Source organism: Pyrus communis, chromosome 9 (genome assembly GCF_963583255.1).
Source record: "Pyrus communis chromosome 9, drPyrComm1.1, whole genome shotgun sequence".
Lineage (NCBI taxonomy): Eukaryota > Viridiplantae > Streptophyta > Magnoliopsida > Rosales > Rosaceae > Pyrus > Pyrus communis.
This window is the reverse complement of record NC_084811.1, coordinates 26271112-26298776: the sequence shown is the minus strand read 5'-3', so window position 1 is coordinate 26298776 and position 27665 is coordinate 26271112. Positions and strand designations below refer to the sequence as shown.

Genomic DNA, 27665 nt, shown 5'->3' with positions numbered 1-27665 from the left:
TTGCAGTTGTGGATTAGTCTGGTGGTCAGGATCTTCCTCTTCAATTCAATATGTTTTAAATTTAAATTCTCCCCTACCTTTAATGTAGGTTAATAGAAAATATCACTTTTAATAAATAAAAATTGCAATATTATTTATTTATGTAAAAGTTGTCTTTACTATTATAGAGTACGATAATAAATCATGAAAATTGTACCATACTCCCACACATGACATTCATTAAAAGAAGGGTTTTTGAACATTAGTCCTTGCAAAAGATTAAAATTAAAAAAAAAAACATGGTGCTAGATTACATAATCAATTTAATTCCTTGAAGTGTACTTTTATCAAAATTTATATTCAATTTTTGTTATTTAATGTGTATTTTTATTTAATCTCACCATATTAAATTTTAATTTTATTAATATGCACATATTTAGTTCTTTAATTATAAATGAACATAAATGAGAAAATATTAAAAGAAATTTGTGATACAAAAATATATAAATACATAAGTGTACAAAAATGATTGTGCCGAAATATAAAAAATTAACTTAATTGTACCTACATGATTGTATCGAAATATATTATAATGAACCCAAATGTATGTACCGAAATGTATTATATTGAATTAATGTACTTAAATGTCAATACCAAAATGAATGTACCAAAATGTACGTACCAAAATATAGTATACTGAATTAATGCATCTAAAAGTCAATACTCAAATGAGAGGTATTAAGTTCGAATCTCGTGGATGGCGAATTCGATACCAAATTATGTTGTCCATTGTGTAACTTAGCCGAACCCCCGTCGCCTTAGTGTAAAATATATCGTTGTACTAAAAAAAATAAAAAATAAAATAAAAAAAAAACTCAAATGTGTGTACCAAAATGTATGTACCGAAATGCATGTATATGTTTATATCGATGAATATACCGAAATATTCAAATGTATTAATGTACCTAAATGAAGAACATACAAAATTGTAATCGGACTATATATTATAAAAAAAATTAGTTGCATAAATGTAGACATTAAAATATATTATGATAAATGAAATGAAAATTAAATTTCAATGTAATTAATACATTAAAATAGGAATAAAAAGATAAATAAAACATCCAAATATAACTAATAAATGAGACGATTAAATGTACTATCGACTAAAATTGGATTTTAATCTTATACAAAATTATAGTCTAAAACTTAATTTTTTTTAATCATTAGCTGAATATAAGACACTAAATTAACGGTTAAGAATTTCGATTACACATCATACCAGCATTCTAAAAAAACTCCAATAAATCAACCCAACTCAGAAACCCAGATGACCTAACGTCATGGGCAGCACCATGCACCCATTTGGGACTAGGGAGAGTCAGAACTTACAAGACAAGACGGTGGTATTTGTGTGTTTTAGTGATGCCTTTTGAGATTAGTTGGGGGTTTGCCACTTTTGTAGCCAAATGGGGCACAAAGCGCAACCTTTGTTGAACAAAAAGAAAGGCTTTGGGGCATCTCCATTTACTACAATACTGTTTTTTTTTTTTTTTTTTTTTTTTAACTATTGCCCCTTTTGCGAAGGAATTAACGCACACAAAAAATGTGTGACAAACCCCCAAAACCACTATGGATTCAACTTCCATACCATAACAACCACCATAGAGTGTTTCAGTTATTGAGGCGAATTTCAGGATTCATACTTCACTCAATTGGTTTTGAATTCAATTTTTAGCGCTGGTGAATCACATAATGATGACCAAGTAAAAGTTGAAATGATTCTGTGAATCTTTGTGGTCTTTAAAAGAGTGAACTACCGTGACTTCACTACCAATGATCCCTTAAAAAGGAGAAAAAAGAAAAAAAAAAAAAAAAAACTTCCTTACCATACCAATATTCATCCAAAACATATTCTTGATGACAAGATGATCAAAGAATGCATAATGACTCCTCGTGAATTTGATATTGGCAATGAAGAATTAATGGATGAGTGTTTTTAATCTCTAACATTTGATGTCAAGTTCAATATTGTATGACCATAGACTTTCAGTCATCTGGCACCGACAGAATGACGCTCTAATATTATTCAAATTCAACATGACTTAGTCGCCTATATGTTGGCACGTGAATGATATATTTGCCGACAAGTTTACCTAACAAAGTACTTGTGTCTGAAGATTTTTCTTGAAAAGAAATCAGTCAACAGTGTAAGGAATATGTTAAGATTTCAACTTTAATTTCCGCTTAGTATTACGGTTTAGAAGTATTCTTCTTTAATTGTGAGTAAAATGTTTTATGTTTGATTCTTACTAAAGGTGAATTTAGAACCATATTATTACTAACTCATTGTGAAACTAAGTCTACTTCCTCTTTTAATGTAGATAATATTGTTTGTCAAAAAAAAAAAAAAAAAAAATCAACTTCAATTTGTTTTGCATCTTTTGTTTGGCTGCTAATTTTCATTTCAAACGAGCTGGATTGGATCACCTGTATACGTCAGAAATTGTGTATTTTGGGCTCCTTTTGATCTGGGTTTGAAGGACACCAAGGCCCAATTATTAGTCTTCATACAAATTATGGGCTTGTGCTGGATCTTGGCTCAGTTATCTTTTAATTTTTTGTTTGTTTTATTAACTAGTGGTATTAATATTCAATAGCACTAGGGTTGAGTGAAATTAGGTTTTTGGAATGTCTTAGGTCTAAAATATGCAAATGACGAGTTACATAACTAATTAATGTTGTGTCATCATACCTTCTACTCACCAACTTTACCGATAATGTAGTGTTATCGTACCCTTTACACTTGCTGAACACGTGCGTAATAAGCATTCGAGTTAGAAATCTTGTTGGAATATGGCGGAGAAGAACTCAACTCCAACGAACCGAAAAAATATTGGATTTGAGGTCGTGAATTCGAGCAAGTTTTTACCTAATTCTAACGTATCTAATCAGTTAAGTTTCGATTGAGTTCGAGTTGATCAAACTCAAGTTACATCCCTATGTTAATTGGAGAATTATCTTGGGCTTATTTTTGTTGTTTATTTGGGCCTTTGGCCGTATTATGAAAAAAAAATCAGAAACCTCAGAAAAGCCATTTTATTTGTGCAACAACCACATTTCCATCCCCAACCGGGCCAACCCCGAGCAAGTAGGGTTTATCATCACCCGCTCCACCGCGAAACTCCCATGCTCCTCCACGTCCAAATGGGTGGCGCCAGCAATCGCTTCTTCACCATCCTCTCCACCACCACCACCACCACCAGCAGCAGCCACCCTTTCCACCGCTTCCCTTCTCTCCTCCGCCTCTCTCGCCAATACAAACCCCCACTCTTCCCTGCCTCCCTCTCTTCCCTTTCCCACCGTCACTCCCTCCCTTCCCGCCCCTCCTCCTCCGCCTCATCTTTCCCTCCCAGTTCCTCTCACCATTTCCATTCCCACTCCCCCGTTTCCTCCGCCTACCCTTCTTCTTCCGCCGACTCCGCCGGTTTCCGAGCCTCGCACCCCTGGCGCGAGTGGTCCCACCTCCTTAACTCTCTCTCCGCCGCCGGATACAACGGAGTCAACGGCCAAGATGAGTTCACAGCTGCGGTCCGGGATTTGCCCGAGGACTTTATGCGTGCTGCCAGTGTTTGCTTGGCGTTTGCTAGGCAAAGAGCTGGCCTTTTGAGGTAATGTTTTATATGCTTCTCTTTCAATCAGTAAAAGTCTTGAAATTTTTTACCAGTGGGTGAATTGCGTGTGGTTTTCGATGCAGGTTGCTTTCGAGGCGAGATTTAGAGGTTGTGGTGGAGAATGGGACGCCATTTCTGTTCCAGAATGGCGATGATTCGGCGAGGCGAATGAGATTGTTTCTCGGCCAAGGCAGTACCATCGTGAGCTTTCTTTAACTCTGTGAATGCTCTTTAATTTTTGTTTAAGTGAAATGGTTTGTTCACTGTTTTCGGTCTCGTTTGAGATTGCTTCTCTTGACAGAATTTCTGCTCATAAGCAATTATGCTAGAAGTTCTTTTGTTATAATTATAAACACGTCAAAATTTAATAATCCAAGTGCTTGAAGCAGCACTGAGCAGGTGCTTCTCTAGAAGGCACTTCTATGACCTAGAAGCGCTTTTTAAGTTTTTCTGTGAAACATTGTTAGAAGTGCTTTTGGATGTTGGGAAACAAATTTATCCCTTCCAATAGCAATCCCAAACAGGCCTTTAATCAGATATACAACATACAAAGTCCAATGTAGTCAAACAAATATTACTCCTACAGAAGTCAAACTTAAATTATAGTTTTCTGTAACTTTTTCAAGCAAAAATTCAATACTGTGTCAATTGGATTCCTCAGCATATATAGATTTCCCTGAGTCAAGCATTATGCCAAAAGCACTGGAAATAGGAATGTGTTCTGCAAAAGTACAAAAGCTAATGTTCTTTGGGAAAAATCTTTTTTATTTTGTTCTTTGAAGAGTATCTGTGCTATACGTATACGCTAATATACTGCTGAGCTGAAAATTTTCAGTGGACTGAAAGAAAGAGAAAAAAGAAAGGTTATATTGGTGATCTTGAAAACTTTCCATTTGGAAGCCCAATTGATTTTAACATTTATGTTAATTTTGATGTAAATATACTAAGACCTTTATGGGTTTATCTCAATTTTTGTTTTTATGACTTTTGCAATGGCGTTATAGGATTCATATAGCTGACCCCACTTAGTGGGAAAAGGCTTTGTTGTTGTTGATGACTTCTGCATGATTTAGATATCTTCTAATTCATTGGTTTTATATGAGATACACTTTCTTAAGTACATTTAAGTTACGTTCTACTAACCAATCGATTTTTATTTCGCATAATAGGCCTTGGACATTGATAAAGCACAAACGATTGATTTGATGAGATTTATATTGAGTTATGCTAGCAATCCTGTTTTTTCTTCAGAGAGAAACAATCTCTATAATAGAGAAATTGTTGAATCTTCTGTCCGTACTCTGTTGAGTGAAATGGCCAAGCTCTGTTATAGTGCTCCAGATTCGAACTCTATTGGGTCAATGCAGAGTCGATCCTCTGATAACTTTGGAGAATCTGCTAGGCCTTTTGAAAAAACTATTGAAATGAAAAGAGGTGATTGGATTTGCCAGAGGTAGAGTCCTATTGGCTTATTCGTCAATTTCCATCTGTCTTCTTTTCTTTTGTTTCATGTTTGTATGGCGTTCTATTCATGAGCAGGTGTAATTTCATGAACTTTGCAAGAAACATGAAATGCCTTGAGTGCGAGGAGACACGGCCAAAGAGGGAGCTGACTGGCAAGGAGTGGGAGTGTCCTCAGTGAGTTTTGCATTTTCATTTCATCTCTTTTTTGGGTTTTCTGATAATTTTTTTTACTTTTACTGATTAATTGATGATGAAATAACTTCTTTCTCAGATGTGATTTTTTTAACTATGGGAGAAACATGGTGTGTTTGAGGTGTGATTGCAAGCGCCCTGGAGAGGTCTCACGTGGTTCCACTAATGATGGTTTAGATATGGGATATGTAAATATGGGTGATAAAAATACGGCTGATATCGATAGCAGGCTGGCTGCTAATGAAGAGAAGGCACAGCGGTGGTTTAGTAAGATTTCGCAGCTAGACAGTACTTCAGACATGAGTAGCGCTGTATCTGATGAAGATTTTCCTGAAATAATGCCATTGAGAAAAGGAGTAAACAGATTTGTTGTGAGCACAAGAAAGACTCCGTTAGAGAGGAGGCTGGCCAATGCTCAATACCAAAGAAACGTGGATAATGAGGGTAATTACCAAGGCAAGGATCTTCAACCTGGGAGTGTGAATACGTCACTTGGTCGTACACCCAACAGGACTTTAGATGAAATTCTCGGCCGTGTTAATACAAGTACGAATCCCAGACAAAATGTTGGAACTGATACTCCCTCTTCTATATCAAGCTCAGTTTCCTCGGAATATGGACAACCTAGAAGGGGAGGGGGAAATTTCAATTATTCCCAACTTGTGCCATTACCCGCTGATACGTTTGCCAAGAAACCTGAGAATTCGAGTGTGGAGGAGAGTATGCAGCTGTCTGAGAAGCCTACGGAACAGGCTGGGAGCAAGGATGAAGAAAGAGACCAAGCTGAAAAATCTGAGAGATGGTTTAAGAGGGTTGCAGAGTTGCACGATGTTACTGATCTTGCAAGTGCAATTTCAGATGAGGACTTTCCTGAAATTATGCCGATGCGTAAAGGAGAGAATCGATTTGTTGTCAGCAAAAAGAAAGATCGGTCTTTGACTACTCCGGCATACAAGAGACGTACAGCTACTGAACAAGCTAACAATGGCAATTATGTTCCCTTCGTCCCATTCCCACCCGACTACTTTGCTAAAAAAAAGAACCAGCAGACAGATTTGACTAACAAGATTGCTGATGAAACAACTTCAACTACGATGCCAGATAACTCTTCAGACAGTTTGCTTGATGCTAGACCTCACGTGCAACAGGTGAAAAATCAGCAAAGCAATGTGCCAAGCTGGAATTCAGAAAATTCGGGACAAAACCAGTTCAGGGATTCTGCCCCAAATTTTGCTAGTTCTAGCTCATACGGCATGGATAGATTGAACATTGGATCTTCCGGGAAAGAGAAGTCTAACCAGACAACAAGTTCAACAGGAAATTCACCGCAGCAGTCCAATGATCAGAACATTAGACAGGGCTGGAGTGGGAAAAGCTTGGAGGGGTCAGCAGTGAAGGAACCAGATCCTTTAGACATGTCAGAGGAGGCGAAGGCAGAGAGATGGTTCAAGCGCGTTGCGCAGATAAAAGACATCTCAGAGCTGAGTCAGATTCCCGATGAAGATTTCCCGTCAATAATGCCAATGCGTAAAGGGGTGAATAGGTTTGTTGTCAGCAAGCGGAAAACGCCGTTGGAGAGGAGGTTGACATCTCCACAATACAGAAAAAATCTTCCTATTGTAAGCTCTGATCCAGCAAAGGAAAGAGACAGTGACTGAGTATCACAAAAAAGACTTAACACTTCGTTGTTTATGGAAGATGAGATTATTGTTTTTTTTTTTTTTTCCTCATATTAATTTTTAATAATTTTATTTTTTGGGTTGCCTTCCAAACATTGTATAAAGATATACATTTCTTCTGGTTATGCAGTTGCCTGGATTGGAGGTAAAAACATTTTTCATGTTGAGTCATGGGACTAAACGCTAGGCGAGGGCAATTTGGCAAATTGGATGGTTGGTTAGGTTTTAAAAGTTTATGTGCATTTTTTTATACAACTTAAAGGAAGCTAAATTACATAATGAACCAACAAGGTATGTATTTTATAATTGAGTCGAAAATGAGACATGTCACTTATAAACGAAAAATAAAATGACAGGATTGTAAATTTAGTGGCAAAAAGAAAGTTTAGGTGATTATATTCCCAAAAAAAAAAAAAAATGAACGCCATTTGCAAGTTTGTTTATTAACTTTTAAAGTACTGATAACAATTTCTTTTATAATAAGTGGGGCTAAAAAAGAAGTGTGAGATCATTTGTAAGTCTGTTTAGCCTCCAACAAGGCAAAACATTGAGCATAACAATACCTTTTCTCTGGTTATGAGACAAGAGAAAAACAAAAAATATATTGTAAAACGGTCAAATGATAGAAATTTCTCGTCATTTAACTCTTTTTTGTATTTGTAAGAGAGTAATCTATGCACACACTTTTTTACTTCTTCACACATTTTCTAGCTATGACTTTTAATTCTCTTTTGATTTGTCCATCCAATAACTAAAAACAAAACAAAGGCCTACAAAAATAAAAAATGATGGGCAAAAATATCTCCTATTTGTATTATCCTTATGGCTTTTCGGCCGGCCATACCCGAACTACGAATCTAATTGCCTTTCTAATAAAAAAAGACGTGGCCAAACATTTACCGTACTTGACGTGGAACATAGTCGAACATTTCTTGCATGTTAAATTTGGAACATGTACTTTAACAACAACCATATCTTTTCTTCCACATCCAACTCAGCTCCCGATTTTTTCTCTACATGCCGCCTCAAATTTTCTCAGCAAAATGGAGAAATCCGACGATAACCCTCGTATCTGCCTTGAACTTCATCGTCTTCCTCGTCTTCGACTTTCTCGACACCTTTCTCTGCGTCGTTTACAGATGCATTGATGAGTTGTTCGAAGGGCAGGAGGCCTCCAGCTGTTACTGCACAGACAAGGAAGAACAGCAGGCGAGGAGGAATGGCGATGGAGAAGAAGATGAGGAGCTTTCGCTTTCAGAGACATTGTACGAGAGGAAAAACGTTTTTAGGAAAATGGGGTTTCTTGGATTTGCGAAAAAATGGAGGAAAAGTAAAAGTGAAAATCCAGGAAAGGTAAAAAATCTGAAAAATAGGTGGTCGGACTGTGGATGTCAGTCTTGTGTTTCATGGACCAATGATGCTGCCCAGAAGCTTCACTTTGTCATTGGGGAGCCTGAGACTTCTTCACAAGGTATTTTCATTTTTTTTTTCAGCTACATCTTCGTCACGGGAAATGATTTCCGCACATTTTTTTTTTTCTTTTCTAACTACTTCTATCTTGATTTTTTTTTTACTTGTTTAATCCAAATGGTAAAAATAAACAAGGTTGTGCAAAGCGAGTGTGGAAATCCATTTTTTTTTTTTTAATTTCAGAACTTTGTGGCTTTCTCAAGACTTGCTAATTTTATAGCTTGCACACGGATGAAGGAAAATTAAGAAATATTTATGCTTTGCTTTTATGTCAGTTTTGGTAGTAACTTTTGTTAACTGTTCAATTGGATGGAATGTCATATTTTTTTGGTTGTCTCCAGAAAGTCAATGATGTTGAAATTTATGTAATAATGTGTTTTTGGGCTTTCAGTTAGATACTTCGCGTACATTTGGAGGAACATAATTATTGACTTTACGATTTCTTTTCTTCTTGTTGTTGAAAGTACCTATATTCGATTGGATGGAATCGGAGTAGGATTGATCCTTCCAAATTCACCTTTCCCCCTTTCTCCAGTCCTCTCCTATTTGAAAGGTGAAAATAAGTCTCGTTAACATCTTGAGTTGACTTTTTAGAGAGAGAGAGAGAGAGAGAGAGAGAGAGAGAGAGAGAGAGAGAGAGAGAGAGAGAGAGAGAGAGAGAGAGAGAGAGAGAGAGAATCCTACTCCACTGGAATTTCATTTTCTTAGCACCAGAAAGTTTACATGTTATAATTTAGGGTAATAAGTTGGTTGTCTGCATGTTGAGATTAATCCTAAAGGACAACATTTTCAGATCAAGTTAGTGACAAATTATTAGCATGAATGTTCAATCACTACTGTAAGGCCGTTTGGATTGATAAACTCGAGTTTCAAAACTAGTTTTGATATTGAATGATCTGCTTTCTCTGTCTGAACTCTGTCCTTTTTTCAGCCTTTAGATTGAATAAATCATGGAAAAGTCGGGAAACAGAATTATGGCATAAGATAATTGCTCATATTGTTGCCATTTGATATTTGACAGCCCTCACTGATGAGGATTGCAGAGGAAAGCCACCGGAGAATGTGATATTCGTGCACGGGTTTCTTTGTTCTTCCTCGTTTTGGACAGAAACCGTCTTCCCGAATCTTTCAGAAGATGGGAAACGTAATTACAGATTGTTCGCCGTAGACCTGTTGGGATTTGGAAGAAGCCCAAAGCCAAGGGACTGTTTCTATACTTTGAAGGATCATTTGGAAATGATTGAGAAATCTGTGATTTGTCCATTCCAGTTGAACTCCTTCCATTTGGTTGCACACTCCATGGGTTGTTTAATAGCAATTGCTTTAGCTGCAAAGCACCCCGAATTAGTAAAATCGGTCACTCTTGTAGCACCTGTAAGTTCATGAATCCTTTAGTATACATACATTTTGTCTATTTTCTTTGTCATCTTTAAGGCTTGTTTGGAATTGCTTTTTGAGAAGCACTTCTTCTCGTAAGGGCTAATGCTAGAAGCTTTTTTAGCCTTTCCGGAAGCAGTCCCAGACAGACTTTTAGACATGCATGTTTGATTGAATTGTTATGTGAATTTATGGTCTGTAGCCTTACTTCCCTTCCAAAGATGGAGATAGCTTAAGAGTACTTGAAAAAATAGCTGCAAGGAAACTATGGCCACCGTTCGTGTTTGGAATGTCATTAATGTCATGGTATGAACACCTGGGTCGATGCGTCTGTTTTCTTGTATGCCGACACCACAGGACTTGGGAGACGATCGCAAAGCTACTTACCCGGAGAAGGTAACTAAACCCTCAACCTTGAACCCTAAACCCTAGAAAAAAATACAGCAAAACACACGATTTTCTTAGTTCCTTCTTCATTTGAAAAAACATGTCATAGTAAGCTTGTGTTATGTTTCTCATTGAAGAATGTAAATCCCGACATTGGAAACATGATAAAATTAAATGCAATTCATGTTAAGTGCTTCCACTACTAATTGTCGCTGACCTCCTAACCCGTGACATTTCTTTGACAGGGATCTTCATTTTATGACTGTGGACTTCACTAGGCACACCCACCATTCAGCTTGGCACACCATGCACAATGTGATATGTGGGGGAGCAAAGTTAATGGAAGGTTACTTGCAAGTTTTGAGCAAAGCTGGGGTTAAAGTTTGTGTTATCCATGGTGATAGAGACAAAGTTGTTCCCATGGAGTGCAGCAATAACATTCAGATGGCGGCTCCTGACGCAGAGGTTAACATTGTCAAAAATACTAATCACAATTCTGTGATCTTCGGTAGAAAGCGGGATTTTACTCGGCATGTAGAACATATTTGGGAATCGAACTCAGGACGTCTAATGTATGATAAATGCTCTTAAGTATGAAGCATGAATTAGGTTCTTTTGAATTTGCAAAAAAGAATAAACTACATAAAAATTTAAAGTGAACTGAAGTTTGAAAATGTAGCTTTCTTATGTAGCTTTCTTTCTTTTTCTTAGTTTAGAAGGGAGAGGTATTTCTTCTAGAAAGATCATGTGAATTGTGTCGCTTCGTTCTTTGAAAGATTGTCCGCGCGTGCTTCTTACTTTCACGGTGTGTTTACACGTTAAAAAAAATCAGGATTTAATTGCTATATTTATCACTTAGAATATTCAGAAATAATTTATGCAAATCAAATTCATAATCTAATGCATCACAAGCATGAGCAATGATAAATTGAACATGAAACATTGGTTAGAAAAACTTGGAACTAATCAAGGCAAATTGTAGACATTTTGTTCAATACAATTTAAGACCCATTAGGGTTCTCATGATCTATAAGTGTTTTTCTTTTAAGATACAACGACCATATCTTTATAACAGTAACCCCTCAAAGCGTGAAGTTTTAGCGAGTCACGATTGTATTGAACTCTCTCCGTTATGAAGTTTTTAATTCACGTCTCTATAGCGTAAGTGACTTTAATTCATTAACTAATAAATCAAGGATAGTGTTATTCACACATTCATTTTTACCTCGCACACACTTAATAATTTTTTATCATTAATCTTCTTCAATTTATTTCATTCGACGGCCGAAAATTAAGAGAGGTGTGTGAGAAGTAAAAAGTTCAAATCTCTTTAGATTAAAAAGACAAAAATTGCGTCATTGGACTCATTTCAATATAAATTTGAACAATCACAACTCATTGTGATTTGAATGAATTGAAATCACAAGAAAAACTGAAAAGCATGTGTTCCAACATTTGTGCTGTCAGTTTGTGCTTGATATTTTTTGGTTTATACCGAACTTCTTGGTTCCAACATGAGTAACTAAATTTGTTAATGTATTTAACTTATACCGAACTTCATCAAATAAACTGAAAAATGTTAACTATGTGTTTCCTTCATGGTCAGTTTGTGACAGGCGTTAGCCGATGAGGTTGGCAACTTGGCATAATAACTTGATATCGAACTCGTCGTTCGCAGAGTTAAATCTAAGACCTTTCATTTACAAGTAAAGAGAAAAATCAGGAAATTGTAATACTTAGTGCCAAAATCAAGCATAATCTAATGACTTTGAACTTTGTATTTTTAGATGGAGATAGGCCCAGGTCCTCCAAAAAGTAAAGAGAGACTTGCATGCACCCGAGATCACACTGAAGCCTCAAGAGAGGATTTACACGCACTTGATAATGAAATTGTGACATTATCTCAAAGGTAATGAGGCGTTTTCATGTGTAAAGAAAATTCTAGTTTCGTTCATGGTCAGTTTGTGACGGGCGTTACCTTCACATTTTGGAAAGCCAAGTACCATTGGAACCATTTGGAATTTATTTGCAGTTCTCTAGTTGGCTACATCCAGAAGGCAATATTTGGAAAATTTTATTGGTTTTTTTTAGCTAAAGTGGTATTTGAGATTGACACACCTTCTCACTTTGGTCTTTGAAATTTAAAACTGATATAAGCGGTCCCTGCGTTTGTCAACTGTCAATCATTTTGGTCATTCCGTGAAAAATCTCTCTTATTTAACAAAATTTTTTCACAAAATGACCAAAATGATTGATAATGGAAAAACTCAGGAACAACTTCTATCGATTTCAAATCTGAGACTAAAGTGAGAAGTTATGCCAATCTCAGGGACTATTTTGGCTAAATGCCAATTTAATTTGAACCCAATTAACAACACTTTACACCCAACTTAAACTTTAAATATGAATTATCCTTTTTACCCTATTACATAAATTAACAATAAAACTAAAATTTATTAATAAACTCACACTTAATAATTAAAACCTACCTACTGTCCCGCAATCTTTATCCTACGTCTGTCCAATTGTGGCATGTGTCCTATGGCCTTAGGGGGACGAGGTCAATCGTTTATAATGTCAGTGCTGATCTATAAAACAATGGTCATGGGGTTCTTTCTGCCACAGCTTGTACTCTGCTATTTCATGTTGTATTGTTCGTGTCCATTTAGCATTTTATATGCACTTTCAAGGTTCTTCATTCTTGTAGGAAGGGTTTCAACGTGTCCTAGGATTTTCTTTTCATTCCTTTATTATTGTTCGATTTCTTTTCGTTTTTGTAATGCTTGCGACGTGGGATTATAACAAGGACCAATAATGTACGTTTTGTAAAATTCAGCGACAAATTAATGGATTTTCAGTTTAGGAATCAAACCTAAACTAAGGTGAAAGTTCAGAGACCAAAACTAAATTTTATTCTAAAACGAAAGTATCACTAAACTAAGAGCTAGATCTATCAGACGCTCAAGTCATACTAACTAGATTGTCCAATTCTAAACTCAAAAAGCTTGTATAGTATTTCAAAAAGAGCAATGGTTCAAACCCTTTCATTCCATTTCTGTAATATCAATTCTACTCAACTGAGGAAAATAAAAAGTTGTTTATACTACAACAACAACAAAATCTTATCCCACTAAGTGGATTCGGCTATATGACTCCTAGAACGTCACTGCACTTGGTTTCGTTTCTACAAAAAATTTATAAAAAAAACCAAAAGAAAACGAAACCGTGAAAAATTTAATTGCCCAGAAGAATATTTGGACATCTCACTTGTTTAGTCTCCTTTGACATGCTGCCGCACAAGTATAAAGCCCAATGATGCAACGATGCCAACCAGGTACCCAACAATGGCTCCATAACTCACACAAATAGGCCATTCCTGCAGAAGAGAATACCAAATCTTCAGACCTCAACAGAAAAGGAGAACAAGCCAATAAAGTGGATAATCCGAATGATCGTACAGGTTACTCGGACATTCAACAAGCACAACAAATCATCTTCAATTTTATGGAGATAAACTAGAGAGAATTAAATATTGCAAAGGTGCTACTTTTGAGTACTCCCCGGAACAGATCGAACTAAATAGATGGCAATCTTTCAATTTTCTGAGAAACAGAAGGATTCCAAGATGAACAACTTTATAGAAGTTTAAACAACATTCAAACACTGCTGACGATATGAGGACATGGTTATACACACATAAAACCCGTTCTATTGATTCCAACCCATTGTTTGTGCATGGCATTCTTCATTCATCAGCTATCATGAGTTATATGTGACTCTAAAACGCGAAGAACACTCGTCAAGAAAAGAAGACTGATTGACACACTGTCAGCCCAACATTATTGGCTCTCATGCTCGGACAATTCGCACAGTTCTCAGAAGACTGCCAAATTTTGCAATAATAGCTAAAGGCATACATTACATCACCAACTAACCTAAGGTGAATTAAAATATCTTCTGACAGAATAGAAAAGTACATATCGATATTCAATAGTTCAACTTCCAAATAAGTGCAAATTGACAGAAAGCACAGAAGAAGATAATTAATTACACATAAAGATTCCACAAGAAGCGAATAAAGAAAACCAATCTTGCAAAAGAAATAAACGCATAGTAATATAGTGGAAAAGAGAAAAAGGAGAAAAGATATTACCTGCCATGGACGTTCCCAGTCAAGCGGCATTGGAAAAGCCCCAAACCAAGCACCAATAATAGCTCCATGTGCTGGTAGACAAATCATATAATCCACAGGTTCAATAGGCCTGCAGGTACATGATAGAACCCATAGCTAGTATAAGTTTAGAACACCAGCATTCCCTGATGGAATTAATTTTCAGTATATATATATATACTCTACCCAATTAATGATCTCAACTGACATGAACATGGTTAAAAATGAGAGGAAAGAAGCAATTGAGGATAGGAAACTTGCTTTGTAAATGCAAATATACGTTGCCAATCTGTCCATGATGAACCAAAAACAGAAGCTGCAGGCACAATCTGCGTAAAACACACGAACCGGGTTTCATAAAAGAATCTATGAAATCAGAGAGTAACCGATAAGAAGGTAGAATTCATGGTACAGTAATGATTATTTTATTATAAGAAAGAAAAGAAATAAGAATACTGAACAAAACACAAATAAGAGTCATTCCTGTAAATACAGGGATATAAGAAAGAGGATTAAACTATTTAATTCATTGACAAATAAGAACTGCATTTTATAAAAATCAAGTGTCATTATAGGTTACTTTCGAGAATGAGTGTCAGATATTAACAAGTAATATAGAGTACTGGAATGAAGCTTAAAGAAAGTTGAAGAATTGCATCCAAGATAATTTGGAAGTAGAAGCAAAATTTTCTAAAACTTAGAAATGCAATGTAGAGGAAACTTACAGTGAACAATGACATAACGAGAGACCAGTTAATGGTCTTTGGTAGATACCTGTGTCAAAAAAGAAAACAGGAAAAATTTACTACCGATTGTACTATAACTTAATCTCTTAAATGGTGATAATCAGATCATTGGAACATTTAATAACACATCTATTTCGGTAATTCTGAAAAACATGAATCCACAGTTGAGGTTGAATAGTGACGTCAAATCCTCGAGAAGTCAAACATAAACCTATCCACCATGACTAGTTTGACATTCTCTTCTCAACCAAAAAAAAAAAAAAAAAAAAGAGCACATGCAAAGAAGTGATTGAGTTCCAAAATGGAAAGTGGATATTGTACCTTGTACAATGATGAAGTGACAGAATTCTAGTTTTGTTCATGGGAAGAAAGGGTGTAAATCTATCCCCTTCCAACCTCAACTGTGACTTCTAGTTTCAGAATTACGCTTATTAATGACATTGCCTATTGAGCACTTAGTTCACATACTGGATGCCAGCAGGCGCGCCCAACACTATTGCTCCTAAAGCATTTATCAGAGCCCCTACAGAAAGGGCAGGACATAATTAATTGTTATAGTTTATTGATGAATAGTATCACAAATTAGTTAAACAATTAAAACTAAACCCTATACTAATTAAAACAGAGTGGTGACCATTTTTACGAATAAAATTAAAATTTCTGAAATGGAGATTCTGGGGTGACTGGAGCAGGACTACAGATCATTAGTCACAGCAACGAACTTGCACTCCCTTTGTCAGAATTTAATCTGAATCCTTTTGAACCAAATAGCTAGTGTTTTAAATGTTATATACAAGTATACGACGATGATTTTAGAAGAGTTCAGAATCAGCAAAAAATATACAACAGAGCACAAGTGAAAAGTTGGATTATGGACTAACCAGCAGGAAGTCCTAGCAGGCCACGCCCTACAGCTTTGAAGTACTGTAAAATCATATCAAAGACTATAAAATAAACTACAACGAACCAAAAGTCAAAGGGAAAGAGTAAATTCATGGAAGGCTTGTTGGGTTGCTGAGAAAACGAAAGACATCTCATTTTCCCACATTTCCCCACATTTTACATCCGTTTCTCAGCTACCAATCAGAATAACAAAAGCATAACTTACAGAGCACTGTTCATGGTCCTTCCTATACCGGCTGTAAAGAAGAATCACAGCTGGGCATTCGAAAACCTTCAAGAGAAAAAGAAAAACCCAGAACAAATAAATAAAAGAACAATATAACCATAAAGATTTGACAAACAAAAACTAAAAATTCAAAATTTTGGAGATTAAATTGAAAAGTGATAAGAGTATCCACCCAGATCAAACAGAGAGTATGAGAGGGATGGGAGGTGAGGGTGATGGAGTGGACATTGTGGGCCACCCAGAAAGCTACCGCCAATCCGAAGCCAGAAATCAAGTGGACCGCCAGTGCCTCGGCCTTGGATATTGCTTTCGAGGAGGGTTTAGAGGCCATCTCTTTGTTCTTCTTCTGCTTCATTTGCTGCTTTTTGAAACAAGCTGCTTCTGCCAAAACCAATCTGCTTTAATTGTTGGGTTGATTCGATTGTGTGCTGTGGTTGGAGAATATGAGAGATCTGATGCAGAAGAAGAGGGAAGTGGTGGTCAGGACAAGGCTGTCCCAGGATCCCATTCTTTTTTTTCTTTTTTTTTTTGGTCAAAGAGCCCATTGGTTTTGGCTTATTAGCATTGTATCTGTCGCGGTCCATTATTATTATTGGGCTATTCTTTCTTTTTGCACACGGAAATTATGTTTATAATCGTATATGGACACCTTGTTTCTTTGCACCTCCCTTCTCAATTTGTAGCCTATACAGCCCTAGGCAAAGAATGATTCTCAAAGGACCTCCATAGGCGTTTCTTCCAGACCTCGGGTGGTCCCAGGATCACCCCAGTCCCTCTGGGGATCAGCCCTAATCTACCTACAGGTTACCTTTGATTTGGTGGATGGGGGCCAGCCATGGTGTTTCAGCAAGAGAGAGAGATGAAAGATTATGAAAAATGTCGCTGCACAGCCACTACCAGTGGCAACGATGACGACCGCTAGATTCAAGGAGCGCCGTTTTGAGGTTGATGAATTCGCCAGTGACTGGTGGTGGTTATGCTGGCATAGCTTCTTCAACCTTTATTATAACTATGCCGGCACAACCACCACCAGTCGCCGGCGAGTTCACCAACATCAAAGCAGCCCTCTTTCAAACAATAATCTTTCTGGACGTTTCCCAATTCAAGTGCTCAGTTTAACTATTTCTCCAATAAATTTGGGTTGGTAATATTATTCTCATTCTACAACATAATATCAATTCTGGACAAAAACTAACAATAAGGCTTGGAAAAGCAGAAAATTACAACAAAACTACAAACTTCAATACCAAAATTTCCATGATAACAATGTTGAATTGAATGCACCGATTAACCTGGCAATCTAAAATTAACCCAGCTCAATAAACTAGAAAAAAAAAACCCAAACGGTACCACAATCAAATTAAATTCTACATTGGGAATAATTTTCTTGATAAACCCTAAAAATCAAGACTATTGAAGGCACAATTCAGACAAAAATTACGACTTTCATTATAAACCAAACAAGATAATAATTGGGAGAAAGATAAACAGCTCAATCAGCTAACGACGAAGAACCACTGAATGAGAGAGAGAGAGAGAGAGGAGAGACGGAGAGAGAAGCTAACCTCGCCTGGTTTAGTGAGAGGGTGACAGAGTGAATGAAATCGGAACTGGAGCGAATGCTTTTGCAGTTGCAACGAGAAGAAGAGTACCCATATGGCCTTGCGGGTGCGCCGAATCCGGGTATGGGCTTGGAGCGGGTTTGAATCCGGGTATGGTCTTGGAGCGGGTATACACTCCTAACAAAGTGTATTTTCTTTTGATAATATAGAATGTTTGAAATGTAGAATGAAATTTTGAGAATGTTAATAATAATTTTAAAAATTTTCAAACATAACGAAGAAAAATACCATTACGCGTAATGCTACGTAAAAAAAAAAAGGCTAAATTTCACCTAGGAAAAGACAACGAGAAATGTTAATTTGAGGAATAATATTTTTTTAATTTTTAACAAACGATATTATCTACACTATGAAGATGAGGTGGACTTAGCTTCACGATGAGCTAGCAATAATGTGGTTCAAATTCATTTTTGGCAAGAATCGAATTTAAGACCTCTCATTTACAAATAAAGAGAATATCACTAAGCTGTAAAATTTGTCTTTGACTAGAATCAAATCTAAGAATTCTCCACACAATGGGCAACCTAATTTGGTTTCGAATTCATCATCAGGAAATTTAAATATGACACCTTTTACTTAGAAGTGAAAATATCACTAGACGTGTAGGCTTGCAGGACATTCTTTGTTTATTAAGAAATGTAGGTTTTAAGAATGGTTTCTATGGGCACCCGGCGTCTCGGGGTCAGCATCGTTTGGTATACCAAGAAGAGATCCATCAGCCCACCATCAACGATTTCACCTACCTAGCGATCACCTCCCACTCTCTCACTACTCTTCTTACACTCTATAGTCTGTCGTATATATATCAGCTAGTCAGCGACACACTTCCACTCCAATTTATATAGATAGGCTAATCGTCCACCTACCCAGAATCTCTGCTACCCATTTTCCCACGAATCCGATTTCTTGATCGATATCTTTTGATAAAACCAAGAAGCAAGATCTCTTTTTTTTGCCCAGAACCCACGAAGAATATGGATTTCTTAGAGTCACTGGATCCCCAGATCCTTGTGGGTGCAGCTGTGGCTGTTGTTGTTATTGCGGCTGCTGCTTATCTCTTCTCCTCCAAGAAGCCCAAAGGTTTGAACTTTTTTTTAATTGCCCTTTTTTTGTTTTCTTTCAATTTTTTTTGTGATTAGTTACGTAGTTTTGTCGTAGTTATGGTTGATCATTCGAGTGTTGATGTTGGGTTATGAATATGTATGCTTTTTCTGTGATTTTTATCTGGATTGGTTTTTGGGGGAGTAGAAAAAGTTTGGTGTTTTGTGATGTCCTCTTTTGTGATATTTGTTTTAGTTGCAATGATCAATTGGGTAACCATATTTCGATTAAGATTGATGATTGACTTTGCGGCTGTCACTAGTACTACAGTTTAGTGGTACCGCTTAAGTGGTGGTTTAAAGTTCGACTCACATAGATGACAAGTTTGATACCTAATTATTATTGCATGCTCATTCTGTGTGGCTTAGCCAAAATTTCCGCCTACAGTAGAATATTGTTGTATCGAAAAAAGTTTGATGCTTGGTTTTAAGGAAAAGGGTTCTCTGTTCCTTGCATGGTAACATATTGGAGAGCAGAGATTTATGTTATCCAGTAGCATGATTTATAAGGTAAGAGGATCACTTTTTCTGGAAGACAATGGTGGACCAAAGCCTTAATCTTCAAATTCTTCTTTTTCCCTTTCTTCATCCTTTTGTTCATATACAAATCAAACATCGAAAATATCTGTTTGAAGAGTTTGAAAATGTTTTATCTTTAATTTCTGTTTTTTTTGTTTGAAGAAATCCTGGATTTGACCATTTTGCTGCTAGTCCTTCTAGGTCAGCTTTAGATATTGATTCGAGACAGATTTGGGTTCGGTTTTTGAATTGTTTTGTTCTTGCTTTTTATCCTTTTCGGTCAGCTATTCAAGTTTCCTTCAGTACTTTGTGTGTTAACAATGTGAGGTATACAAAACTGGGTGGACTCATTGTCTGTGTGGTTTATGCTAAAAATTGACCCAGTAGAATGTGTAAAAATGCCTCACATCTTGGTGTATCTTTATAGTTTGCTTAGATCCAGAGAATTTCAAGGACTTCAAACTTGTCAAGCGCACGCAGCTGAGCCACAATGTGGCAAAGTTTAAATTTGAACTTCCAACACCTACTGCAGTTTTAGGCCTTCCAATTGGACAGCACATAAGTTGCAGGTACGATTGATTCGGATTGGCTTTTTTGGTTTACTTTGTTTACTAAATGGTCATCGTTTTCTGAGTCTTTTAGCTGTTGATAATTTGATAAATGATGGTTGATTCACTAAATGTTTGTTGGAAATTCTGATAGATAAAGAGGAAGTTTGGATGATTTTTGTGTTGATTGTATCGTTGTAGCTTCTTATGTGATATACTTTGTCGAATAGGGGCAAGGATGGGCAAGGAGAAGAGATTATCAAACCATATACCCCAACTACGTTGGATTCTGATGTTGGATATTTTGAATTGGTTATAAAGGTATTTATCTATCAACAGTTGTAGGGAGATTCACTTGTACCTTCACTTTATTGAAACATGGAAATAGAGAAAATTATGCATGAAGTTATTTTAAAAAGGTATCATGTATTGGACATTTCTTTGCATCAGATGTATCCTCAAGGAAGAATGTCACATCATTTCCGAGAGATGCGTGTTGGAGATCATCTTGCTGTCAAGGGACCGAAGGTACACATTTTTTTTGCTATTCAAATGTTTTTGGCACTTAAATCGTATAAATCCTACATGCACTATTAATTTTTTTTTTATTTCACCAAGTTGATCCCTGGAATTTTATTGTTACCAGGGGCGTTTCAAGTATCAACCTGGCCAAGTTAGAGCATTTGGGATGCTTGCTGGAGGGTCTGGAATCACTCCAATGTTCCAGGTATGTATTTATTACCACAAAAGAGTACAATATGTTCTTTCATTGCTCTCATTTTGGAGAATATTCTCACCTTCTCTGCATCCACTGTAGGTTGCAAGGGCGATATTAGAAAACCCAAAAGACAAAACGAAGGTGCACTTGATCTATGCCAATGTGACATATGAGGACATTCTTTTAAAGGTATCCTGCATTCCCCGTTGTATCATGTTTCGTATCATCTTTGCATTGGCTACTTGTTATGATATTTGATAACTTCTACTACCACTGGTTTGGCCCATTCTTTCACTAAGGAACGGACATATTGGGTCTTCACAAAATGCTAGCAGGATGGGTCTACTAATGTACTTTAATATGATATTTCTTAGTTGACTATGCAATGCCCACTTAGATAACCCGCCCTTGTTGAATAAGTACCGAATTACATGCTCGGTCTGTATATAGTCTAGAAAGATGTTATTTGTTTCCGGCCCTGACATTGAGCTGAGAAGTTGGAATTGTATTATTTGCAAATTGCAGTTATGTAATTGGATCAAATTCCTTCTATTTGTTTGCAGGAAGAGTTGGATGGCCTTGCTAGTAACTACCCTGTTCGCTTCAAGATTTACTACGTCTTGAATCAGGTTAGTGCCTTTCTCATGCAATAGATTTTCGAACTATTTTTCTTCCCTTTGCTTTCTCCTGGTGTTTTTGAAAAAACTTATTATCTTTTAGTTTGCTACCAGAGCGCAATATCAAGCCAAAGTAAATTAAAATGATATGAATTCCGTTTTAATTTTTACTGTTATGTGTGTTTTGAGAAGGGTGGTCTTCAGCATTAATGTGAATGATATTCCAATTTTTACTGGTTTGAAATTTATAATAATAGACATAGATAATCCACCCAATACTACTACAAAGGTGTCCTCATGGAGCATGAAGTTACCATCTTCTGCTTCTGCGCTATTGTTTCGTTATTGTGAATGATATTCCGTCTTTTTTTGTTTGTGTGGACTTCTAATCCTTATGTTATATGCCATGACTTACTGCCTCTGAAAACTGTTGCATTTCAGCCTCCGGAAGTATGGGATGGTGGTGTTGGCTTTGTCTCAAAGGAAATGATTCAAGAGCACTTGCCTGCCCCAGCGCATGATATTCAGGCAAGTGAATTCAAAAGCTTGCAAACACGCGTTTCCATTGCCGCATTGTTAGATATGAAAAGTCGCTAGCATACTGTTATAAGCGAAGTGCTGACTTTGTTCTTGAAATATGCAGATTCTGAGATGTGGTCCACCCCCGATGAACAAGGCCATGGCTGTTCACCTTGAAGCACTTGGATATGCACCGGAGATGCAGTTCCAGTTCTGATCTTTCCGTACGGTCTTCTACAAACGCTGCAATCAGAGGTTTCGCGGGTTGAGCAAAGGAGTTCCATTCGTTGGAACAAGTGAATTTAGCACATTCTTTGCTTTAAAGTCGAATGAAACTTGTTACATGGCAATTGTACTTGTTAAGTGGATTTCTTAGGTTCAAGAACGGATGTTGGATCTTGTTTCTGATGGTTTGGGATCGGAATTTTGGATTAATCCTGGGAATAAATTCACTTTACTACAAATTATAAACAACTCTAAGCACCTGCTTTAATCTTTTTTATTTTTTACCCAAGATACTATGCTAATCAACTTACACCTTGAGCTCATGATGCAATGCTAAGGTACAACGTCAGTGGCTAAATTACACAATAAGTCAGTCATAATTAAGTTTCGAACTCGTCATTCATGTGAGTTGAATCACAGACCCGCTGCTTATAATGCTATACATAAAGAAGAGTACTATTAAATTGTTAATAATGATGTTTTCTCGTTGATTAAGATGTTTAATCTTGTGCACCTCTCCTAGGCTCAAGGCCAAGCAAAGCAAGTTTTATCATCATGTTATTTGTGGCAAGGAAGGTGAGAAGCAACATTATCACTTGACAAAGTCTCTCCATGCGTAGACAAAATAAAAATAAAAATCATCACAAAAAACTAGTAACCATAAATTTTAATTTTGGTTTATATCAAAACAAAAAGATAAGGGAAGGAATATGGTGGTTGATGGTTTGGCACTTGACATGGCTGTATTTCTAAAATAATATATTTAGTTTATTTTATTTTATTTTATTTTTCAAATAATATTTGGATCAAATATTAAGTATTCTTCACTATTTTTAACAAGCCGATCGAGAGAGAGATTACATTGGTGATTGGTCACATTGTATATTACTTTTAACAAGCCGACCGATCATTTAGTACGCACATCCCATTAGCAATTACCATTGGTAACAAGAAAAAAAAAGTAGAAAAATGTTAGAGAATTTACATTAATCACTTTATCGTGACACATTGTATACTACTTTATTTTCTAATACGAGTTTCTAATTTTAACAAACAAGATGGCCTTTTTTTTTTTTTTTTTTTAAACAACAAAGCAACATCCCAATTTTGGAGAATCTCTTTTCGTTTTTCTTTTATTTTCAACTTTTAAACAAAACGTATCCTCCATTAAGCTTAATTTTGACGGTACAATCATTCCTAATGTGACACTACTATTATTTTGAGTCACATCAATAAGTTTGTTTTGTTTATCTATATGCTGTATCGAAAAAAAAAAATTATGCTGAAAATGAAGTCTTTTCCGAAGTAAAATATCAAACATAGAAGAGTCGAAAAGAGAACCAAAATAACGTGCCTTGATAAATAGATTATTAGTTTGTTTACCATAATTAGCATAATCATGGTTGAGTTAAACTTAAGTAGCAATAACAATAGTTTTATAAAATAAAATACAAAAATAAAAAAATAAAAAAATAAATTATGGAAAGTCCATTGAAATTCCGGCAACAGACGAGCCCGCTTCAACAGATAGACCCTATTCCAACGCTTCCTTCCTCCTACTCCTTTGCTTCTGAGAGAATATCTCCATTTCTCAGCTCGCAAATTTGTCAACAAACACACCAACCGCGGCAATTGGTTTTCCTCCACGGCAGGAAATCCTAACCATTTTCTTCCTCACCAAATCAACACGCCCACGTTGAATTTCTCTCTGTTTTCCGTTCTTCCGCTTCAGCTGGGTTTTGGGTTGCTTTCTTTTGGTGGCTTTGATCAGATTTGATTGGATTTCATCTGGGTTTTCTCTATTTTCTCATCTGGGTTTTCTTTTTCCGAGCTGATTCTCTCTCTATATTGTTCTTGTTCTTCCATGGTCGTCAATGTAGCGAAATGGAGAGAGAAAACAATGGTATGAGAGCGTAATGAGATCTGTTTTCATGGGTTAGTTTCACTATCTTCAATCTGTATTTTTCTTTGGATTACCAATCTTAGAGTTTCTTCTTCTCTTCTGGGTGTCGAAAGTTTCTGCATTTTTGTGATGGTGGTGTGAAATGACTGATGGAAATCTGTTCCGATCAGTGTTGGATTCTTTCGGCTTAATGCCGCGGTTTCGTTGTAATTCTCTCTAGTTTTCATGGTTTTCGATTTTTCGGGCATTGAATATCTTGATTCATTGAATCCTTTGGGATTGGAATGACAATGGCCGAAAGGAATGTTTCTTCCCTCGCTGTCATTGCTCGGAAATCTTTGTTCTTCTTATTTATAGTTACATCGACACTCTTCATATTTTCTTGGTTCTTTGTGTTGCGTTCGACGGGCATGCCTCGCTTCATTGACCATAAACTGTTACCCAATTCCAAACTTAATGCTGTGATTGGCAGCGGGAGTTCTGGAAGTGAGAGTCAAAAGGATGTCGAACCCTCAATTGGGAATCGAGCAATCCTTGTGGATAATGAGGAAGAAGAAACGCCATCATCTTCGTCCCAAGAAAAAGAAGCGTCCAAAGCTAACAATGGAGTAAAATGTAACACCAACGAGAAGGTAGTTCTTCTCAAGGTGTTCATGTACGATTTACCCCCTGAATTTCATTTCGGACTCTTGAATTGGAAACCCGAAAGCAGTAGCGTTTGGCCAGATCTTCAAACTAAAATACCTGCTTATCCCGGCGCGTTGAATCTGCAACACAGTATAGAATACTGGCTGACATTGGATCTCCTTGCTTCGGAACTTCCCAACCCCCCAAATGCTCGTACTGCAATAAGAGTGCGCAATGCTAGCGAAGCTGACATTATTTTTATACCATTCTTTTCTTCCTTGAGCTATAACCGATTCTCCAAGATAAACCCGCACGAGAAGAAGAGCAAAAATAAGGTGCTGCAAGATAACTTGGTTAAGTATGTGACGGCTCAAAAGGAATGGAAAAGATCAGGGGGAAGAGACCACTTAATTGTGGCTCACCATCCGAATAGCCTTTTAGACGCGAGGATGAAGCTATGGCCTGCAACATTCATACTTTCGGACTTTGGGAGGTATCCTCCAAACTTAGCAAATGTGGAGAAAGATGTCATTGCCCCCTACAAGCATGTAATCAAATCCTATGTGAATGACTCCTCTACCTTCGATAGTCGGCCAACCTTGCTGTACTTCCAAGGTGCAATATATCGAAAAGATGTACGTATTCTCTCTCCCTTAGCTAATGTTTTTTTCCTTCTTTATTTCCTTTTCTGTGCCTCGCAATTGTGTTAATGCTGACTATTAAATCTGAACGGATCAAGGTTAAATCTAGATACTTTCTAAAGGAATTTCCTTTTACATACATACTTTTTCGATGTAAAGTCAATAATATTTAGTTCTAAATCTGCTTGTGTTGCAGTGGTCAAGAAACCAATCTTAGTTGATAGATTTACGTATAAATTCCGTATTTTTACTTTGTACTTGGGCGCTAGATATGGCATAATACACAGCGGAGGTGATTCAAGATTTGAGATTTACACGTTAAGTTGTTTGTATAGTTTTCTATGGAAAAGGAGGTGCACTATGCAGAATGCAACATAAAACGTTTGAACGTTTTCATCCTTATTTTAAATAGTTTGCTCATTCTTTTAAGCTTCCTTTCTTGGGAAGTTTCTCTATAAAATTCATGACAACTATGTTTGTCTTTTATTCGGCACATGAAAACGTGTTTGATTTTTCAAAGTTCTTAACTTCATCGTATTTTGAGATGGTGAGTCGTGAAAAGGAGAGTTCTTTGTGGTTTTGTTTGTTTAAAATGTTTGAAATTTTGTTATCTTAGAGAAATACAGACATCTATGTTCTGCATCACTTCCAAATTAATGTAATGGGAGAATTATACATGAAACTCAGCCGCTTGTGTCAGTTAGTATTCTTTCTCAGTATGATTTTCATTTCGTTATGAAATTTGAAACAATACTTGGTAAAGATTTGCCGATATTCATCTTCTATTGTTAATTTCAGCTCACAATTTGGTTCTGCTGTTTTCTTCCTTTTCTGTTTTTTTTTCGTACTGTTAGGCTGGGTGTTCCTCGGTGGATCCCTAATTTCTACCGGTTAAGGTTTGCTATGGGACACACATGTGCACAGAAGAAAGAACATGTACCCTTATTGGTTAGAGGGTAAAACAATACCGAAAAATTAGTTTGCGAATCTGACATGTTCTTTCTTCCGAGTGTTGGTCAATCAAAACATGATCTTTCACCTCTACCTTTATTTGGTTCGTTCATTCTGTTTATGTTGTCAGCTTTTGCCTTGTTTCCTTCTCTGTCTTTGATTTTCTGTTGTCTAGGCTGTTTGTTCATCCCTAATTCATGGCTCTTGACTTTCTGGTTCTACATTTTCAGGGTGGCTTTGTTCGGCAAGAGTTATTCTATCTTCTACAAGGTGAAAAAGATGTACATTTTACATTTGGGAGTGTTAAAAAAGATGGAGTTAGCAAGGCTTCCCAGGGGATGCACACCTCCAAATTCTGCCTCAACATAGCCGGTGACACCCCATCATCAAATCGCCTCTTTGACGCTATTGCTAGCCACTGCGTCCCTGTCATCATCAGTGATGAGATCGAACTCCCATACGAGGATGTGCTTGACTACTCTGAGTTCTGCATATTTGTTCGAACAAGGGATGCTCTTAAGAAGAATTTTCTCGTAAACCTCACGAGGAACATTGGGAGGGATGAGTGGACGCGAATGTGGAAGAGGTTGCAGGAGGTTCAGAAATTTTATGAGTTTCAGTTCCCATCAAGGGAGGGCGATGCTGTCCAGATGATATGGCAAGCAGTTGCTCGCAGGGTTCCGGCTATAAGAATGAAGTTACACAAGTCTAAACGATTCTCCCATTCAATTTCTCGCGAGGGGAAGGGGGTAAGCAGGATACCATCACCAAGTAACTTCTGGTAAGAAAGCGGAATTAACACTCTGTGGCTCTGCAGCATTTCCGACTCTTAACATCACACAGGACTAGAATTATCAATTACATTTTTGATAAACTACACGAAAAATCATTGTCAAAATATCTTCATTTGTTATAATACTAGGAAATTAAATGGGATAAATTTAGTTCTACCCCTCCGAAATCAATATGTTCTTCGCTTGTTGTACGCAGGATAGAATTCAGTTGTAGTCATGTTTCGTTTCTAAAGAAAACGTTGTAAGCTGAAACCTTTCTCGTCGAATAATTGGTTCGAACAGAAATGGTCATCTGTAAACTCATCATTACACATGTCGTACTCCCGTTATGTCGTTTCGTAGCAACGACTGGCAAAATGATCGTTTAGCTGATCGTACCGGTGAAAGGGTTTGCATTTCTTGCCAATTTGTATGATTTTTCTGGGTTTTTTTTTTGCCTTACGGGGGACTCTCTGTTCTGTTTGGCCAAACTAAGAGAGGAACTGTGGTCTGTTTTTCCAATTTGCATGAAAAGACGAAAGTGTGTTAAGAAATAAAAGTTGGTGGTCAAATTTACAGACATTAATGGTTTGAATCTCACATTACCGTCAAATTGGAGCACCATATGCTATTT

The 27665-nt window shown here is 36.8% G+C and overlaps 5 protein-coding genes across 6 annotated transcripts; 4 read left to right on the top strand and 1 right to left on the bottom strand.

Moving 5' to 3' along the window:
* Positions 1–3101: 3101 nt before the first annotated feature.
* LOC137745229 (zinc finger protein VAR3, chloroplastic) lies at positions 3102–7107 on the top strand. Its single transcript, XM_068485145.1, has 5 exons — positions 3102–3650; positions 3737–3854; positions 4823–5106; positions 5193–5291; positions 5389–7107. Exons 1-5 carry the CDS (start codon positions 3169–3171, stop codon positions 6965–6967), a joined length of 2562 nt encoding a protein of 853 aa, XP_068341246.1. The 5' UTR covers positions 3102–3168; the 3' UTR covers positions 6968–7107.
* An 882-nt stretch (positions 7108–7989) lies between these two features.
* LOC137744201 (probable lysophospholipase BODYGUARD 4) lies at positions 7990–10862 on the top strand. The gene is made up of 4 exons (XM_068484064.1): positions 7990–8459; positions 9480–9832; positions 10038–10231; positions 10468–10862. Exons 1-4 carry the CDS (start codon positions 8006–8008, stop codon positions 10811–10813), a joined length of 1347 nt encoding a protein of 448 aa, XP_068340165.1. The 5' UTR covers positions 7990–8005; the 3' UTR covers positions 10814–10862.
* Positions 10863–13255: 2393 nt separating this feature from the next.
* On the bottom strand, positions 13256–17974 carry LOC137745894 (PIGF/3-ketodihydrosphingosine reductase fusion protein). 2 transcript variants are annotated; one of them, XM_068485928.1, is made up of 9 exons: positions 17834–17974; positions 16441–16720; positions 16248–16313; positions 16021–16063; positions 15608–15662; positions 15119–15167; positions 14655–14722; positions 14376–14484; positions 13256–13598 (listed from the first exon to the last, which is right to left on the bottom strand). In XM_068485928.1, exons 2-9 carry the CDS (start codon positions 16621–16623, stop codon positions 13494–13496), a joined length of 678 nt encoding a protein of 225 aa, XP_068342029.1. In that variant the 5' UTR covers positions 16624–16720; positions 17834–17974; the 3' UTR covers positions 13256–13493. The 2 variants fall into 2 exon arrangements, with proteins under 2 accessions (XP_068342029.1, XP_068342030.1); XM_068485929.1 differs by having other exon boundaries at positions 16441–16649.
* Positions 17975–18545: 571 nt separating this feature from the next.
* LOC137744911 (NADH--cytochrome b5 reductase 1) lies at positions 18546–22375 on the top strand. The gene is made up of 9 exons (XM_068484726.1): positions 18546–18970; positions 19937–20078; positions 20288–20378; positions 20508–20585; positions 20704–20784; positions 20875–20964; positions 21339–21404; positions 21834–21920; positions 22036–22375. Exons 1-9 carry the CDS (start codon positions 18865–18867, stop codon positions 22126–22128), a joined length of 834 nt encoding a protein of 277 aa, XP_068340827.1. The 5' UTR covers positions 18546–18864; the 3' UTR covers positions 22129–22375.
* A 1300-nt stretch (positions 22376–23675) lies between these two features.
* Positions 23676–27374, top strand: LOC137746070 (probable arabinosyltransferase ARAD1). Its single transcript, XM_068486127.1, has 2 exons — positions 23676–25301; positions 26489–27374. The coding sequence occupies exons 1-2, from the start codon at positions 24324–24326 to the stop codon at positions 27041–27043; spliced, it is 1533 nt and encodes a 510-aa protein (XP_068342228.1). The 5' UTR covers positions 23676–24323; the 3' UTR covers positions 27044–27374.
* Positions 27375–27665: the final 291 nt, after the last annotated feature.